This window comes from Barbatula barbatula (genome assembly GCF_947034865.1).
Source record: "Barbatula barbatula genome assembly, chromosome: 20".
In the NCBI taxonomy this organism is placed as follows: Eukaryota; Metazoa; Chordata; class Actinopteri; order Cypriniformes; family Nemacheilidae; genus Barbatula; species Barbatula barbatula.
In genome coordinates, this window is record NC_136783.1 from 15,507,470 (window position 1) to 15,526,523 (window position 19,054).

At 40.8% G+C, this 19,054-nt stretch overlaps 1 protein-coding gene across 1 annotated transcript; it reads left to right on the forward strand.

Annotated features, from left to right (window-relative positions):
- The first annotated feature begins 696 nt into the window (after nt 1-696).
- Nucleotides 697-17,151, forward strand: lrrc38b (leucine rich repeat containing 38b). Its single transcript, XM_079483746.1, has 2 exons — nt 697-1,632; nt 13,972-17,151. The coding sequence occupies exons 1-2, from the start codon at nt 1,005-1,007 to the stop codon at nt 14,217-14,219; spliced, it is 876 nt and encodes a 291-aa protein (XP_079339872.1). The 5' UTR covers nt 697-1,004; the 3' UTR covers nt 14,220-17,151.
- The last annotated feature ends 1,903 nt before the right edge of the window (nt 17,152-19,054 follow it).

Sequence of the window (19,054 nt, forward strand, 5' to 3'; positions counted from 1 at the left end):
GTTCTATCTATAATGTTTTGTGCAGTGTGTGACCGTGCATGACTATCTCACTAGGAAATGACATCACATGTTGAGTGCATGGTCGTATCATCCCTCCATATTAAACGGCAAAGACAACACAGGAGCAAAGCAGAAGAGTCCACGAGCCAGCATGCTGATAGACGTCCCTGATTCGTCTCTAATCTGCATGCAGACAATTTCTTTGTGGATATTTGGATTTCCTCACCATAGCAACAGAGCTGCAAACCCGTGCCGTAAGATCTCTCATCAGACACAGTCGTGCCTGGGGATCGCACGGCAGAGAGGAAAAGGACTCCTGCGCCTAAACCTCTGAGGGAATTTTCTTCATTACGACCATGACAGCTCACTTACAACAGCTCCGAAGTGCCATGGGTCACGTTCACAGTCGCCTGTCGAGCGGACGTTCCTGCCTTCAGCTGAGAGACAAATGGAGGGATGCAACAATTTCATTGTTTGCTCACCAGAACGGAGCCTGTGCATGTTGAATCCTTTCGTGTCAGAAAGCCAAGCTACTGTCATCACCTCACGACCGCTAGAGGAAAGCTGGAAGCGTCCCCTCCTCCTCCACGTTGCCTCTGAATTTTTTCTCAATCTGCCTCTCTGGTTTTTGTTTACCTCCGTGTGCTGATATCTCCTCCCCTTTCTCTCACTCTCTCATGCTTTCTCTCTCCCTCCCACAGCTTGCTATTTCTCCTCGCTCGTGCCTTCAAAACCAGCCGTCTGCTCGCCACTTTAAGGTTGCTTGCTAGATGCTCTCCTGGAAAACAGCGTACGCTGCCCTCTCCAGCATCTCCATGTGGAAGCTACTTTAGAATTTCTTATCCAGGACAGCAGAATGCTCCTGTGCTGGCACTGAATTCTCCACTCATCTTCACGCTTTCCCCTTCCCCTCCCCTTTCCTCATCTCCTGCCCTCTGACCTTCATCACCCCATCACCTGTTCCTCTCCCTGTTCCCTCTCATTTTTGTCCCTCTTTCTTGACCATGTTGCCATGTGTCTGCCGGTTCCAGCCTGTCCTTGCCTTGCTGTCCTTTACTTTGTTGTCTCAAGGGGAAAACTGTCCAGCAACCTGCCTGTGTCCAGACCCTCACACTGTAGACTGTAGCGGGCGAGGGCTTACCCGACTACCAGACGAGATCCCGCTGGATGTAAGGAGGCTGCTGCTGGCTGACAACTGGATCCCACACGTTCCCTCGGACTTCCTAGTGCTCTACAGTGACCTGGTCTATCTGGACCTCCGCAACAACTCGCTCTCGCACATTGAGCCGGGCACCCTTAGCACCTCCTCCAGATTGGTTTTCTTGGACCTCGGCTGCAACAACCTGACGGAGATCCCCAAAGGGACTTTTGGAGAGTCGAGGAGCTTAATAAAGTTGCGTCTGGGCAATAACCCTTACCTAAGCATGGTCAACGAAGATGCCTTCACGGGTCTTACATCCTTGCGCGAACTCGAACTTGAACGCAATGCCCTGTCTGGGCTACAGGTGGGAGCGCTGACCCAGCTGCCCTCCCTCCGGATGGTCAGGTTAGAGGGCAACCCCTGGGTGTGTAACTGCAATTTTACCAACCTGTTTACTTGGCTGGTGGAAAACAGTCACAAGCTTCCCAATGGTAAGTCTTTAACATCTGTGCAATTGTTCCCCAAGTTGGCTAGTTATTGTAGATTGTAGAATTATCTCAATGTTGCATAAGCGTTACTGTACAACACAATTCTTCTTTATCCATATTAAACCCTAGATTAAACAGGGACTTCTTTCTATCATCTAAATATAACCCTCTCTCCCACCCCCACAATGACTACAAGGGATTTCCAGACTAATGACAGACAAATGAGGACAGTGCAAAAGCATTCTAACACCGGGTGATGCCCTAATCTTCCATGCTCACGCTTTGCATTCCCTTCGGCAACGTGCTTTGTGACCATTAGACTTGCATTACACGTATGCTGAACACCTGCTTCTGTCTGTGTGTGTGATATCAGCCTGTTCTAGATGTGATATTTAGGTGCCGACTTGCTCACGTTGATTTTGGATTAGTTTTAATATTCAGGTTTTATGAACATACTGTTTCATCATGTTATTTGGATAGGGTACCTTGGTATTGCCATAGCTGTTTTTTATAAGATGCGCTCAGTGTAGCTGCGTCCTGACATTGTTTCTTAGTCTCAGACATATTTTGTAAACCTTAGGGAGAGGGAAAATGAAAGCGCACATTATTCCCAAGAGAAGGGTCACAGTAGCAAAAATCAGCATATGCAAAAATTCACTTCTTTGTCTGGCGAGGGGAGCTTAACATTGTTCTGTGAAATGGATAATGATGTGGCTGGCTACAAGGAAATATACACTAGCCACTTTATATTTACAAAATGATTTGAAAGAAAACATATTTACCATGTCTGGACCCTCTTTATGTTGAAAACAAAACGTAACCTTAGGGACTGCATATTAACCAATAATATTTATAATAAAAGTTTTTCCAAAAACAGAAGCTGTTACAAAATCACAAGCATTGTAAAACATTTTGTACATTCTACAGTATGCAGTGCTTTGTCGATTGTTTTATTTTATTATGGACGAATGGGCATATATATATTCTAAGATCATAACAAAACAAGTAGTCGAACATCATTAGCTGACAAATGACTAGATTTAGTTATTGCAAAGGCATTCAACTATCTTCTATTTACTTTGTTTATTTATGTTGAAAGGGCACAATGCTTATTAATTAACATGAGCACTTAAAGGGATAGTTCACCCACCAATTTGGCAGTACAGGTATGGCTTTCTTTCTTCTGTGTATTACAAAAGAAGATATTTTGGAGAATGTCAGTATCCGAACAATAACCGTACCCATTGACTTGCAATGGTATTGTGTGCATACAATTGAAGTGAATGGGCACCACAGTTGTTGGGTTACCATCATTCTTCATTTTGGGTGCCCTGCAGAAGAAACAAAGTCATACAGGTTTAAAATGATAAGGTGAGTAAATGATGACAGAATCTTTCATTTTTTAGTGAACTACACCTTTAAATTCATCATGATATGCCAGATTTAGCCATGCAGGGTAAACTAAAAGGTTGATGGTAAAGATAAAGGTACTAAAACAACTGGACAGAAAATTCTCCATACACTCATAGTTACCAGTCACACGGTCATTTGCCTGTGGATAAAATGGAAAAACAATAATCTGAACAAACATTTTGTCTAATGGGCAAACACCACATGGCCCCAGAGCACCATTATCTGTCATTTAGCTTAAACAGATGAGCTGCTAGCCTTGTGTGTTCACATACAATCATGACCTTGTCTTGTGGGTATTTCAGCTCACTTTGATGCAAGAGTACATCGTGAAGGGTAACCACCGAGCAGCTAGTAAAGCTGATTTTCTCTTCCGTCCTCCTTAAAGCATTTTCCTTGTGATGCAACCACAGCAAAGAGAAAATCATATTGAATGTCATCTCACTACCGCCGCTGTTTTCATTATGTTCACATTCCATTTCCCTGCGCTGATGAGAATTTCGATTTGGGCATTGAAAACAAGTTTAGCACACCGGGTAAAATATGATATCCCTCAGCGGCTCCCGCAAATAAATTTATCACGGGCTTTCACGGAAGTCATTAGCAGGGGTAATGAATTGTTTAAGAGCGTGGAGCCAAGCACATCAGTGTCCGCAGCAGTCAGAGGGCCAAATCTAAAGCCAAGCCTCTGGCGCACCCGTCAAGTGGCCTATGGTAGATGGAGTACAGATTGAGTTAGGAGCACACATCTCACCTCATGTTTCTGCATCACTGAGCTCTTATGACTTCAGGATGTAGGAGAGCAGCTGGTTGTAACTACAAATAGTATAGAATGACCTTTAGATTATGCTAAGACTATTTTTACTGTGTTTGTACAAGAACCTCTTACAGGTTGTTTACAATTGGATGGTATGCATTCAGAGAGACTTCAGGTTGTGAAGATAAATGTATTGTGTGAAATGTTGCTTAAGTGACTGATGTCTTCTCATCAACTACTGGCATACACATTCGTTGATATAAAAGCAGCAGCTGGTTTTTGCCGAATGTTTGGTGCATTGCAGTTCTAATATAGTACAATCTATATATTCTGCCTCAAGGTTCGGGCTAAATGGCGTTTTAAATCACAGAAACGTTGAAAGCTGTTCTGAGCGTTTCGGAGAAATGGTTTATTACCCTCTTGAACCCTGCTGTTAACCACTGGGCTCACTCGAGAGACTTTGCCTTGGTCAGACAAACAATTCACTATTAAATATCTTTAGCACCAGAGCTCACTGTGGATTATCCCCTTAATGAGAAGACGGATTTTCCAACAGCAGGAACGATCTGTTCCTCTATTTCTAGCAGTATGAGAAAATTGATAAAGATGCGGTTGGATTAAAACTGAAAAAATATATATATTACTGTAGATTATCCCCTCACTGTCCAATTCGCATTGGATCTGATATCAAGAGCTTCAGAATAAATTTGTTCCCAAGGTTGTCATATTCTAGCATTTTTCCAAAGTCATGTACATGCAAGATACGTTGGTTTTTATTATGATTCATAATGAATACATTTCTTAGGAGCACACAGTAATTTTTGTTAATCATAAAATGAGTCTGATCCATCAGTCACTCAACTGCTCACTCACTAGTTTCAGCAGACAGTCTTTGTCAAACTAATAGCATTGTTTATAGCAGTGGCTCTCTAACTGTGATACGTGTATGATGTCAAATGTTTCATTGTGGATGTTAAGTAAATACATAATTATTTCAGATTTTTGTGCAATTTTTCATATATTTTTTTGTATAAGAGTGTTATTTGTGCATATGGGCAACAGCAGAGTTTTAATAAGATGGAATATCACATGAGTAGCCTGTTTCTGCTATGTCAGTAATTAAAGTAATATATTCACAGAAAAAGAACAGTAATAAAATCATACAAAATAAAATATAACTGTATCATGGTTTGCATATTATTTTATGTATTTATAAGTGTATGGCACTTAAAATGTTTAATTTAATCAAAGTTGGTACTTGATCTGAGAAGTCTGGGAACCACTTAAATAATAAATAAGAATTTAATTAGGAAGAATCTATGGATGGTTTCCCAAAGTTAACTTCCGGTCTGGCTATAGTGGCTAGTAATATAACAATTTATTTGATATTTTATTTATATTAATATTTCATTTTAAATTAATTGTGTTAAATACAATTATTAAATAAAAAGATTAGATTAGATTAGATTAGATTAGATTAGATTAGATTAGATTAGATTAGATTAATCGAATCGAATCGAATCGAATCGAATCGAATCGAATGGAATAGAAATTAAATTAAATTAAATGAGATTCTTTGCGGATATCTACCGGATGTGAAGTCTTTGGGCCACATAATGTTTCTTTATGTTGTTTCCCCTGAAACTGTCTAGGGAATCTATAGAATCTGTGTGGTGAATATGGCTTCACCAGTATCTGTAAATGTTTGACAAAACGGTAGCCAATCACTGCCAAGCCTGATTTATATCATTAAGACCAAATCACTTGCGCTAACAGTCATTGGAAAGTGTGAAAACAGCTCATCATGCTATCAGAAAGAAATTGAAATGTCAGGAAGAGGGATGGAAAAATCTCCTTATTCATAAAATATTTACAAAAAATATTAATGAGTAAACAAAAAGCTATTTGCTGTCTGCATTAAATAGCTAGAAAGACATAGATTCAGAATCACTTGTTAATCATTAAAGTAGTTTGTTTTTGGTGTCTGGTACAGTACGTAACCAGTGTAGACATGTTGTGTGCTTGGTTGTGCTGGTGCTCACTTTCACACATTCTGATTTCCCCTGTGCTCATGTGATCATGTGCCCTGAGCACACACTAGGCTGCCTGGTGGAGTGGGCTGTGGTGGATAATAGCTGATGTACTGATTTAATGGAAGGAGGGACCCTTAAAGAGATCTTTTCTTTTTGCACCACAAAATAAGATATTTTGAGAAATGTCTCTCTAATTTTGTGTCTTTATAATGGAAGTCAATGGAGGTTGTTTGGTTAGAAACTTTTCCAAATAAATTTTTTTTTTGTTCTGCAGAAGAACCCCCCCACATGTGTTGTGTTTCCAGGTCCCTGTTAATGGGTTTTAGGTTTATCTGAGAAATTGTTCTAATTATTCTTCTGCATCATTTATTATTTATGTCATCCGTATGACTTCATTTTAAACCTTAAAATACGAGAATTCGTTTTAAGGCAATACCATGAATCTTCACTCGCAAAGTGTCGTCAGGAGAGATTGTACTCTGACTTTCTCGGTTTTCCTCCGCTGTGAATCATTAATGAGGGAAACAGGTGTAAACGTGATCCACCTCTATCATCTCTGCTCATGGTTAAGACAGAACACAGCTCATGTATAATTAACCTCACCTGTGACCGTGCTGACACCTGCCTTTTTAACCGATTCACATCCACCTCTTTCCACCCGAGATATTGGAAGTAAACTTACATCTATGCTCAACCAGAGACAAGCTAAGGTGTTTTATTTGTTTGACTGAAGCAATTCACAGCGCACCTGTATGTTCTCTGGGAATTGAGCCAATGACCTTGGTGTTACTGGTGACACTGTCTACCAGTTCATAAACAGTACAGGTACACAATGTTTCCCTGGTCCGTCAGACTAAGATGAAGGAGCTGGTCTGGTCTTTCATCGCATGATCAAAATACGACTGCGGATGGATTTTGGAAAACATCAATGTGCTGCTGATAAACAACACCCCACCATCTGTGATGTTCTCGGCTAAATAACAGCTAGCGTGCTTTGTCACAGAGATCAAATATGTGCTCAGGATATAGCGCACCGCTGATTTTAATGTGTGGTCATTCTTACGGTTTGATCAAACTCCACATCCAGACTGCCAAATGCCTGTTGGCATGTTTCCACCGTGAGACTGTTTGCATTTATGTATAAATTGTGTGTGCTTAAAATTATTATTATTATTTTTGGGAATGTTTAACGTCACTGCTCGGAGCAATTTCTTGTGTCTGTGACATCACAGAGGGAAATCCCTTCTGATCAGAATGAGTCACCCGTCTTTCTGGTTGATACAGTATCACACATATTTGCGTGAAAGCTCCTTTACTACTGTAATATCTCGCTTGCCAATTCTCCATCATCCTCTCCTTGACCTTCATCTTGCACTGGTTTTCAGTTATACAATATGCAAATTCTTACAATGGCTTAAGCTCAATCACTCGACTCATACTTGTAACCCAAAGAGAGCTTTTCGAGTACCTGCACAGTATTACAAGAGTGTGATCGGAGTTAAACTGAGGTCAGGCAAGGCTGCCAATATGCTGAAATGCACACCCGGCTATTCATGAGATGACAGCACATGGTCTGAATGGAGTTGGCTTGGGTGCCAGACTCCAATATCAGGCTCAGTTTGACCAAGTAAATCAATCACAGGAGATAGAGTGTTACACCAGAGCTTTCGTCCCTCTCACCGCTCACTAATCTTAAATGTAATCCATCAAGTGCCAACATCACATGGCCAGTTGCCTAATGACACCCAAGCTGCTTTTGCTGTGTCCCAAAATGTTCACTGTGTCTTTTAGTTCACTAGATGGGGAGGAGTAAATGAAAGCAAGCAAATTCAGGTGAACGACTTCAGATACACTTGTTTTACTTGTAGGGTTTATTTAAGAAACTTTGTTTACTTTGAAACTTTGTAACTTTGTTAGCTTTTTGGTTTCATAATAAAACATATTTTTTCTTCTGTGATGGTTTACTGTACTCTTTGTTATATGTGGACATGATAATTTATTAAATATTATTTAAAGAAATTCAATTAGGCTAAAATTATTTGGAGTGCATGGGTATTTTTTGTTTCATTCTGTGATCTAGTGACAATATTTCTTCCAAATTCCAAATGGAAATATTGTTTTTTATTTCCAGAAAACTGAAATAGTACAACCGGTCGACATGACAAAAAGATGCAATGTTTGAACAGAATTACTGACTCAATTTGGAGCAATTCTGCTGAAGAATTTTACTGGGGCAAATGAAGTCCCCCCTGGGTCTGTTAGCGCTGTCCAGGTTTCTGACCGGGTTCCAGATGTTCACAGCTCTATATTCAGGGCGTGAAAAGACCTAGTCAAATTTAAAGTGTTTGCAGTGTCATCATGTACCTGAAGTAAGAAGATGCTAAACTTTAGAACTGAAGTCCTTTGACCTAAATTTACATTGACATACTTTTACACAATGTATCTAGACTAGTGTCCCTAGAGAAAGTACATCTTTTTAAAGTTCTATGTACCTCATTTATCATAATGCTATTTTTACGGTATTATATAATGGAGATGTAATCTAATCTTTGGAAGTACTTTAGTCATTTTAACAATATAAATAGTCCTTTTTGCAAATTTAATGTAATTTAAAAAATCCCTTTTAAGTTTGGATGTTCTCAATATTTTAAAGCAAAAACATATTATATATTGAACACCACCAATGGTATTAAAGTATACAGTATGTTTTGGACTAAGTGCTTTAATTTTACTAGTTGCTTTGACTTGTTGACTCGTTTAGTTTTAGTTTAGTCCATAATTGTAGAAGGTTTGGAGTATGAACAAGCTATATTTATGTAAAGAAAAAAAATGTAACAAAAGCATGCAGTGTTTTTCATTTTTAACCACGTTTAAAATGTTCAGACTCGTGTTTAACACCCCCTTTGAATGTTCAAAGTAAAATCAAATTCTAGACTTCTGTATAATATTAGCTGCCTTTTACCTCAGTATTAATTAGAACCTTATTTGCATTGAATTAAAAAGAAAAGAAAATGGTGGAAATGCCCAGAGGTGCATAAACATGTCATGATTCCGCCATCATGTCATGTTTATTCTTGGTCTTGCAGCGGAGTCATGGCATAGCCTTAGGTTTTATGTGAGAAAGCCATGTGCTTTCTCGTGTCTCGTCAGTGTTTCCCGCCCTTTTGTCTCGTTAGCCTTCCCATTAGTGTTTCATTACCTTCACCTGCCCCTTAGTAATTATCCTGTGTTTGTTCCCCTATTTAATGCCCTCTTGTCTATTGTCTTGTGCTCGTTCGTTGTACATGTTTCATGCTCTTTTGCCATGCCATGTCTTGGAGTCTTTGTAAGCTTTATTGATAGTCTAGTCAGTGTCACTGTGAGTAGGAGTGTTCTGTTAGTTTAGGTGTTTGTGTAGTTGTAGTTCTTGTCAAGTCTTTAGTTAGTCCAGTTTATTGTGTACCCCTGTTTTGTCACCCCCTCGTGGGTTTTTGTTTTGTTCCTGTTTCTGTCATCATTAAAATCCTTGTTATCCCCTTCATCTCCGTTTTGCTGCCTGCACGTGGGTTCTCTGTCACAGTTCATAACAGAACGAACGAGCCTTCACAGAACCCAGCAGCAGCATGGACACTGACCGGTCCAGCTTGGCCCGTCGCCTCTGCAGTCTTCGCCAGGGAAGTGAGACTGTGGATGAGTATGTGGAGAGGTTCCTGGACATCGCGGAACAAGGTGTGTTCGGGGAGAGGGAGCTGGCGGTGCTTTTCAACGCCAGTCTCAGAGAGCCGCTCTCTCGCTCTGAGATGAGGGCGATGAGGCCGTTGGACTTCGACGCCGTGTGGTTAACTGCCGCAGCGCGTTCGGAGTCCGCGACCTCATCAAACCAAGTTTACTCATCTCCGTTGGTAGCGATACCAGAGAGTGGTCCTCTGCAGATCGGTGTTGTGGGCATCGCCACGAACCACTCTCCAGCCTCTGCAGCCTCTCCACAACCGCCCAGTCTCACTGGCAAGCGGGGGAGACGGGAATCTTGGGGGTCCTCGTCCGAGGCCTCCAATCCCGAGCCGCCCATCCCATTCACATCGTTTCTGCAGCCGACCACCAGGCGGGTGGCTCGGCTGAAGAAGAAGAGGCGACGGAGGGCGGCTCGGAGTCCGGTGGTCCCGTCAACTCTGGTGGTCCCGTCAACTCTGGTGGTCCCGTCAACTCTGGTGGTCCCGTCAACTCTGGTGGTCCCGTCAACTCTGGTGGTCCCGTCAACTCTGGTGGTCCCGTCAACTCTGGTGGTCCCGTCAACTCTGGTGGTCCCGTCAACTCTGGTGGTCCCGTCAACTCTGGTGGTCCCAAGTCCGGTGGTCCCAAGTCCGGTGGTCCCAAGTCCGGTGGTCCCAAGTCCGGTGGTCCCAAGTCCGGTGGTCCCAAGTCCGGTGGTCCCAAGTCCGGTGGTCCCAAGTCCGGTGGTCCCAAGTCCGGTGGTCCCAAGTCCGGTGGTCCCAAGTCCGGTGGTCCCAAGTCCGGTGGTCCCAAGTCCGGTGGTCCCAAGTCCGGTGGTCCCAAGTCCGGTGGTCCCAAGTCCGGTGGTCCCAAGTCCGGTGGTCCCAAGTCCGGTGGTCCCAAGTCCGGTGGTCCCAAGTCCGGTGGTCCCAAGTCCGGTGGTCCCAAGTCCGGTGGTCCCAAGTCCGGTGGTCCCAAGTCCGGTGGTCCCAAGTCCGGTGGTCCCAAGTCCGGCCTTCCAGCCGGCCTCAAGTCCTGTTCCTCAGCCGGCCTTCCAGCCGGCCTCAAGTCCTGTTCCTCAGCCGGCCTTCCAGCCGGCCTCAAGTCCTGTTCCTCAGCCGGCCTTCCAGCCGGCCTCAAGCCCTGTTCCTCAGCCGGCCTTCCAGCCGGCCTCAAGCCATGTTCCTCAGCCGGGGACTCCTAGAGCCCCTGGGACTTCGCGCTCTCGAGCGCCGCCCCCCAGGGTGTCCCCTAAGTCCCCTGGGACTCCGCGCTTCCGAGCGCCAGGGACAAGAACTGTTCCCCCTTATCCCAACCCTTTTGGACTTCCCCCCATGGACTCATGTGTTCCCCCCATGAACTTTGTTGTTCCCCCTCCCCCCCTCCCTTGTTTGTTATTTTTAGTATGTCACCCCAACCCCTTTGTAATTTATGCTTGTCTGCCGTTGATCTTGTTTTCCATGTTTTGCCTTGTCTTGTCGTTGTCCCAGTCTGCCCTGTCTTGTCAGTCTACCCCTTGATGAACACCTGGAGGTGTTCATTTAAGGGGGGACTTATGTCATGATTCCGCCATCATGTCATGTTTATTCTTGGTCTTGCAGCGGAGTCATGGCATAGCCTTAGGTTTTATGTGAGAAAGCCATGTGCTTTCTCGTGTCTCGTCAGTGTTTCCCGCCCTTTTGTCTCGTTAGCCTTCCCATTAGTGTTTCATTACCTTCACCTGCCCCTTAGTAATTATCCTGTGTTTGTTCCCCTATTTAATGCCCTCTTGTCTATTGTCTTGTGCTCGTTCGTTGTACATGTTTCATGCTCTTTTGCCATGTCTTGGAGTCTTTGTAAGCTTTATTGATAGTCTAGTCAGTGTCACTGTGAGTAGGAGTGTTCTGTTAGTTTAGGTGTTTGTGTAGTTGTAGTTCTTGTCAAGTCTTTAGTTAGTCCAGTTTATTGTGTACCCCTGTTTTGTCACCCCCTCGTGGGTTTTTGTTTTGTTCCTGTTTCTGTCATCATTAAAATCCTTGTTATCCCCTTCATCTCCGTTTTGCTGCCTGCACGTGGGTTCTCTGTCACAGTTCATAACAAAACATGTTGCTTTTATCAGATTAATAGCCATGAATGGTAATAATTAATATCCATGAATACAACAAGTAAATCTTAAAGTGTATAAATGTCCCACAACTGCATTATATGGTGCCCGTGTGATGTAATATAAAAATTATTGAAATTTCACTAACCCCTACCTTCATTTCTATGCAATGCAATTCTTGAAGTGCACTGCGGTGACCTGCAATGAAAATAATTCATTTAGAAAGCATAACCAGGTCACGTTCTTTGGGGTCAAGAACACTGAGTCTTGATTCATTTATTCTTCAATGATTATTTGCTCTTCATAGAAAACACTACATCTAAAATGTAAACACTACATCTAAAATGTTCCCAATTGTTCGTTTCTTTCTGTAAAAGTATCTGCATACGAATGTAATACAAATATTATTCTTGTTCATAAGCTGCTTTATACTAGTGTATATATATACTAGTATAAATTATCATCTTAGTGGAAGAGCATCTATAGATCTACTATTCATATTCATTCTCACAGCTTATATCAATGAATGGATCTTGTACAGACATCAACTTAACAACAGAGTTTTACCATCCCCTTCATGAAGCTTCACTGCATTTTGGCCCCAGCAGCATCCACCCACAAGCTCTGAGCTTGGCTTCCCCCTAGCTTCACTTTCTCAGTTTCTAATCAAATAAACAAAAACAGACTTTATGGAAAAGTTATGGAAAAGCGTGCTGTTATATGCCATGCTGCAATGTTAATGTCATGACCTATGCCAACAAATGGCTTTTTTAAGGGCTGATGACGCATTTAGTATCATGTTGATGACACATTTAGTATCATGTTGGTGATGGAGACAGGTCAGGGGTATTCCTGGCTGTCATTGAGTTCTGACTAATGCCACGAGAGCTTTCATCGGACGAATATCATCCCACGAATAATATCCTGACAAATTCAAGGGCTTGGCGAGCCTGCGGTTTAGAGCACATCAATCATTGCCCGTTCGTGATTAGAAACCGTTTTAAAATGGTCGGTTGCGAATGGTTCATCTGGACTGCGCTGCCACAAACATTCACACTTGACAGTCTTATGCAACTCATTCAGCGATTTATGGAACTGAAAAGCACGTGGCCAGCTTGTGCCAAGACTAATACTGGTGCAATAACTGTAAAAGCCTATAATTAAAATGTCTTCAAAGGCTTTCATTTTTATATCAAATCTTATAAATGAAATTACACATCAGTTTAATATACCTACATTTATTCATGCTGTAAACCATTTGTCTGTAAATTACTGGCTAGTTGTTCTTTTACAGTAATTTATCGTAATAGTTCTGCTGTTATTTATTATTGAAAGCTCTATGCTGCCTGCATGCTGGTTAGTGGAAGGATTTGTTTACAATTTTAAACAATTAAATTTGTTAGATGTAGAAATTAAAGCAAATGATACACATGATTTGGAAGTAAAAACAATAGATAATCTATGCAAAATATATTTTCTATTACAATTGCTACAAGTCTCAATGATTGACCCATGTGAACATAATGCATTTTTTATTCTATGTCATTGTTAAATTACTGTAAATTCAAACTGGTAGGCTTATGAGTCTTTGCCCATTATGAGAGTATGCACTCTGTTATATTGTAAAATGAGTTGAATCTTGCCTCCTGCAGCATTAGACGTTGCAGATCGAGACGTTAGATTAACGCTTTTCTCATCTTCTGCTATTGTGACTATCCCACACAAACTGTGAACCAGTGCAGAATATAGTTACAGCTCCCACACAAAACCTCACTCGCCCGTGCATCGGATGACCCGGCAGTTAAACGCAATGAGACCGAACATGCCATAACTTTCATCCCTATAGATGATGCTGAGCTTTATGACATGATGCTCCTACTGTTTTATATTGTGCTTCTGTACGCATTTCAATAAGGAAACAAGCCTGTCTTGATATCACCTTCATAATTCATTTATTTAGTTGTTTTACATGATTTCTCTGCGCGAACTCAAATCACAATCTTATGGTCGCTACTCACATACAGTGGGTAAATATGTCATTTACGTAATTCTATACATGATTATATATGTCAGCACAGCTGAAAGAGCTTATCAGATTATCAAAATACAATGAATTGGTTACTTTTCGAGAGTACACAGAAACTAAAATGTGTACTTTGACGTTACATTGGATAAAGGTGTCTCCCAAATAAAGTAAATGTATCTTTATGAAACTGTTTCATAAAATAATGATAATAGCCACAACAGTTTGCTTCTACATACAGTATCTGTATTAATCCCACCAATGTAATGTGAAAAACCTCGAATCTCATCACCACAGATAAAATATTGTTCTTTAAATTCTCAATGTGTTTAATCTCTTCGTACAGGTATAGAGGCAATGGAGTGCTCCTTGCCCAACGATGGCCGCCGAGTGCCTCTCAGCCATCTCTCCCAGGACAGTTTTCGGGAGTGTCAGATCACCCTGACTCTCACCGATTTCCTCATCATCATCTTTTCGGGCATCTCCGTCTCAGTGGCCGCCATCATGGCTAGCTTCTTCCTGGCTTCCACCGTACACTGTTTCCAACGCTGGAGCAAAGGAAGCAAAGGCGACGAGGAGGAGAATGAAGAGTGAGGAGGATGTAGATGGGTTTCCCTTAATCTGATTCAGAGCTGCAGACCTGGACATGAAGGGGCTTAAACTTCATGACTGAACAGATACCTGCTAAACCGTCACATGAGATGGTATGGATGGGGGAAATGGTCACAAACCAAGATTTAAAGTTGGACAAACATGACTAGTGTGGACAAAGCACCCTCAGAATTGATGGATGTTTGGTATAACGGTGAGCCTCAGTATGCAAGCTACCAGGGATTCCTGTTAAAGGACATTCTTGAAGATCTTGTCCTCCAGCTAAGTTCTCCGTGTTGAATACTGTCGTCTGTAAAGTTTCTCTTATGTAGTCAATATACAGTAAAGCTAGCAAAAATCAAACTGTACTAGTTAATTGTGCCAAATTAGCACTGATTGACAGCAATGGTTGAGCAAAGTATTGATCTTTTGACAGAAAGTCAAAGAGGGCAGGTTAGAAGTCAAATGTTGCCGTTATAGCTTTATGCAGCCAAAATATGCGATGGAAGCCATTTTACTTGGATCTTACTTGGATTTCAAACTGCATTTTTCGGAAAGACAAGATATTTAGAGTAGAGCTTAATGTGACTAGCCGTGTCAAATACTGCACTTTAAAACTGTTCAAGTTGTGCTGGCCCTCAAAGCACCAAGTAGACTGGTTTCACCCAGATCTGCCAAAGAATGCTGAGACTGAGGGAGGATGTTAATGTGAATATAGATTTATTTTTCTTTAAAAAAAGTCAGTGATCTTAGCAAGATGATATTTATTGAGCATACATATGGTTCTCTCATATTTACCCTTAAAGTGACTTCTAAACACAATATATATGATATTATATGAGATTATGAGAGTATATACTACTGGTCTACAATTGTCTTTGTGTTGTTTATGTCTTAAAGGTATATTGGCAAAAGGAATGCAGTGGCCCTGCTTATTTGGACTTGGAAGTAATGCAAAGGCATCAATCACACTCGTCAAGCAGACATTACAACATGTTAGTTGTGCGTTTAAATATAAAACAACAGCTAAACTTGTGTGACTGAAAAAATATGTCCATAGTTAATTTAGATCTGACATCCAGACAGGTCACATCCAGTGAAAATAACCTTTGTTGTTGGTTAAAGTTAATTGCCAACATGTTGAAGAACTCAATTCTGTAAAAAGGTTTGGCATCATTTCTTTGCACATATTTTATCTACATTATGTATGGCTTACGTGTCCAAATAATTTTTGGGGCCACTGTACATTTATGTGTCTTCTGATCGCTGTATCTAATGTCATTAATTATATACTGTCGTAACTAAATGGCATACGTTTCATACTGTCAGTATCATCAAGAAACTTATCCAGTAGGTCTTATTTAAACGATAGGTTTCCAGTGGAAATGATTTGAATGGTTTTGAATGTCAGATAAAGACCTTTGATTGTTTGCTTTTGTTTTTCCTTACACCATATGATCAGAATTATGTGGACGCTCTAAAACCACATTCATATATCTATGGTGACCTTTCATTTCAAGTTGGATCCGTCTAACAGCCTCAATGTTCTTCCATTGGAACACAGTGAGCATCCGCGAGGTCAGGGACAGATGTTGAGTGATGCGGGTCTGGCTCACAGCCAGCATTCCAATTCATTCTGAAGGTGTGCACTTGAGTTCAGGTCTCAGCTTTGTGTAGGCCAGTCAAGTTCTTCCACACCAGACTCTGTAAATCATTTCTTAATGGACCCTGCATTGTACACCGGGGCATTGTTATGCTGGAACGGAAACTGTTTCCACAATGGTGGATGCACACAGTTCTCTAGGTTGTCCTTGAATGCTGTAGCATTAATATTTAGGGCCCATTTATTACAATGGCGTCCACATGCTTAAGGTCATGTAGAGCGCTTTGTATCGATCATATTTGCTTCATATCCTTATTTTAAAGGGCTTCGTATATCTTTGACATCTCAGATGGGGAATTTCTAAGAAATGGTTAAAGGGTAAAAGGTATTTTGCACAATGTTAATGTATTCGTTAATTCATCTCATGTGTTGACATATAGGGTTTTCTGTTCCCACTGCTACTGTCCACAGATGCTGTTGATGTGCTATTCTGAGAGCACGTGGATATATTTTCCCAACTTAATTTTTGCACTGCATGAATAATTGACTGGATCTGTGAAATAAAGGAGACAGTGTGTTTGCTGTCCAAAATATTGGAGAAAACATCACGATGAAAGAGATGCTTGATTTTATTCTAAGAACATTTTGAACCCTTACATTCTGTCTCGGAATTCTTATTTTGTTGGATGTGGCAAGTGTGCATATTAATGTAATGTAAATGTTCCAGTGTTAAAACACAGTTATGCACAACTGAATATTTTAAAGCTGGACTGTAGCATGATATCATCAGCAAAAATCCAAACTGCAGCTATTGTATGTGTGATATTTTATGATTTTAAATGTTTTTTTATCACACATGTACCCCAAATATTTACAGCTGTGTTCAATCCATTTGTTGTGTAGGTAGAATTGACTTTGCTAAATGTGTCACTATAAATGAGGCACATCTTAGTTTTCCAAAGAAAGTAAATTATGATGTGCTCATTGTTGTTCTGAATTCAATATGTGTATGGTTTGAAATATGCTCGGAGCTCTTGACATCAGTTATTCCCTGTGTCATGACCGTCACATTGAGAAATAGTAAAACTGTGTATGTGTTGCATAATTAACATGGAGTAGATGTCTATCTGTCTTAACTGAACACCATGTATACCTATAGAATACCAACTACTGTGTCTCACCTCACCTACCTAAGTGCAAAATGAAATATGGGGGGTTTTCTTTCCTGCATGATTCAAGACGACATCGTTCATTACTTTTGATTTTGTCCATTTGGAAGTACAATGTTGATGAAATATTATATGAAACAGTAAACTATTTTGATTGATCTTTAATTTCTTTGTGTTCCTTATTTTTGTCACATTATTGTAAACACTGCCGCTTGGTTACTAGCGCATCTCATTTAGTATCACATTTACTTTTCACATAAAGCTTGTCTACCCGTGAGAATTCGGGGAAGTTCAGGGACAATGAATGTGGAACTGGTACGGGGACACTGAAGTGACTCAATCGCAACATAATTTCACGCCTCAGTTTTGACGCTTGAGACGTATTTGTATGGGTGATAATTAACTGTCAGATCATGTCTGCAATCTGGCAAGAGCAAAGATGACTTTAAATGGGGTTAGACTCCTGTGGTAGTAGTTTCAATTGGTGATCAATAATTCCAAAATATATAAAAACTAGAAAATAATAAAAGAAAATGAGCAAAGTGTGTGTCAAGACATAAGTGTCAAACTCTCAAAAATGCATCCGTCATTTGATAGATATTCTTAATATGGGTAATATTCCCTCTAATTTCTAAAATATGTTAAAAGCAAAATAAAAAGCACCATCAAATAATCAATACGACACATGCACTGTCATACAATAGCTTGCATATAGGATGATCATTTTTGCAGATGATGGCTATAGATTATTTGTAAAAATCAAGTGGCTTGCAATACAGATGTTTGCTCACATCGCTGTTGCTGAACGATGCAGCAGATGTCTATACCTTATTTCACCGTTCAGATTTTGTCCACATGATAATCTGTCCACCCAAACGGACAACGAAAGTATATGCACAGTGAATAAACCACCCTCTTCTCCAGAAACTTGGTGTTAAAAAAAGAAATGGTGAGAACTCTTTTAGGCAACGAAAGGGTGGAAAACAAGAACCCTCCTGCAACCATTTACCTCATTTGGTTGCCATGGCTACAGGGCCAGAGGCTTGCACGGTGGGATGCCGAGGCGTGAGCTAGGAACAGGCGGAAACAGTCATGGACACAGCCTTTACGCTCTCCTCGTCTGGCCTGCTCACGCCAGGAGGAGGTGCCATTTTTGGGAGGTCTACTTTTGATTATGTCATTTGTTCGGGTGCTCTGTTGCCCCTTCCCTGATTCTAAATTCAGTGGTGATGCCTCTAGCAAATTACAAATGGATGTCTGTAATGTCTCAATTGAAATTCAATTGAGAGTTTTATCGAAATGATTTTGCCTATGACTCAAGTAATCTCACATGTGTCTTTTCTCGAGTTTTGGAAAGGTTTTAATATGATCCCAAAATAACAAGGTCTGAAATCAAAAAGAGACTTTAATCTGAACTCAAACATGATCATGAAATTCTTCAAAGGCCATTGTATTGCAACAATTTTTAGACAAAAGTGAGACAAACCCCAAAAAATAAATTAATTATCTTGGGCATTGCAAAAGCATCCTTTAAGCAGTAACGTTTTCCTAAGAGAGCAGGTGGGTTGGCAGGGTCACTTTCTGCATGAAACTCAGTCTTTTTGCATTAGTTGTGGTTCACAGTAAAGTCTATTCAGATTAAGATGGCGGCGACCTCTATTTCTCACAAACACACACTCACAATCCTAGTCTAATGTAACACTCCAAAGATTTAAGAAGCCAGAGACACGAGACGCAGATTACATCTGATACTGTCAGCATACAGAAGCCCAGATAGCATTTTGTCAACAATTAAGACTCTAAGCCTTATAGAGGGATTTTACAGTCCGTTCCTTTCAAATGCTTTTTGAAAATAAGACTTCATTATACAGTACACTGTGAACCATTTCGATAGAAGACATGATTTTTGTAACACACAAACACAATACAAAAATATTTGTAACACACAAACACAATACAAACATTCTTAATCTCTTTCTAAAGCAACGTTCCCCCAGCACAACAGCGTGAAGTGAATTGGAAATAAGATGTGACCTAGAAACTCAGCAAGGAACGCTGGGTAAAAA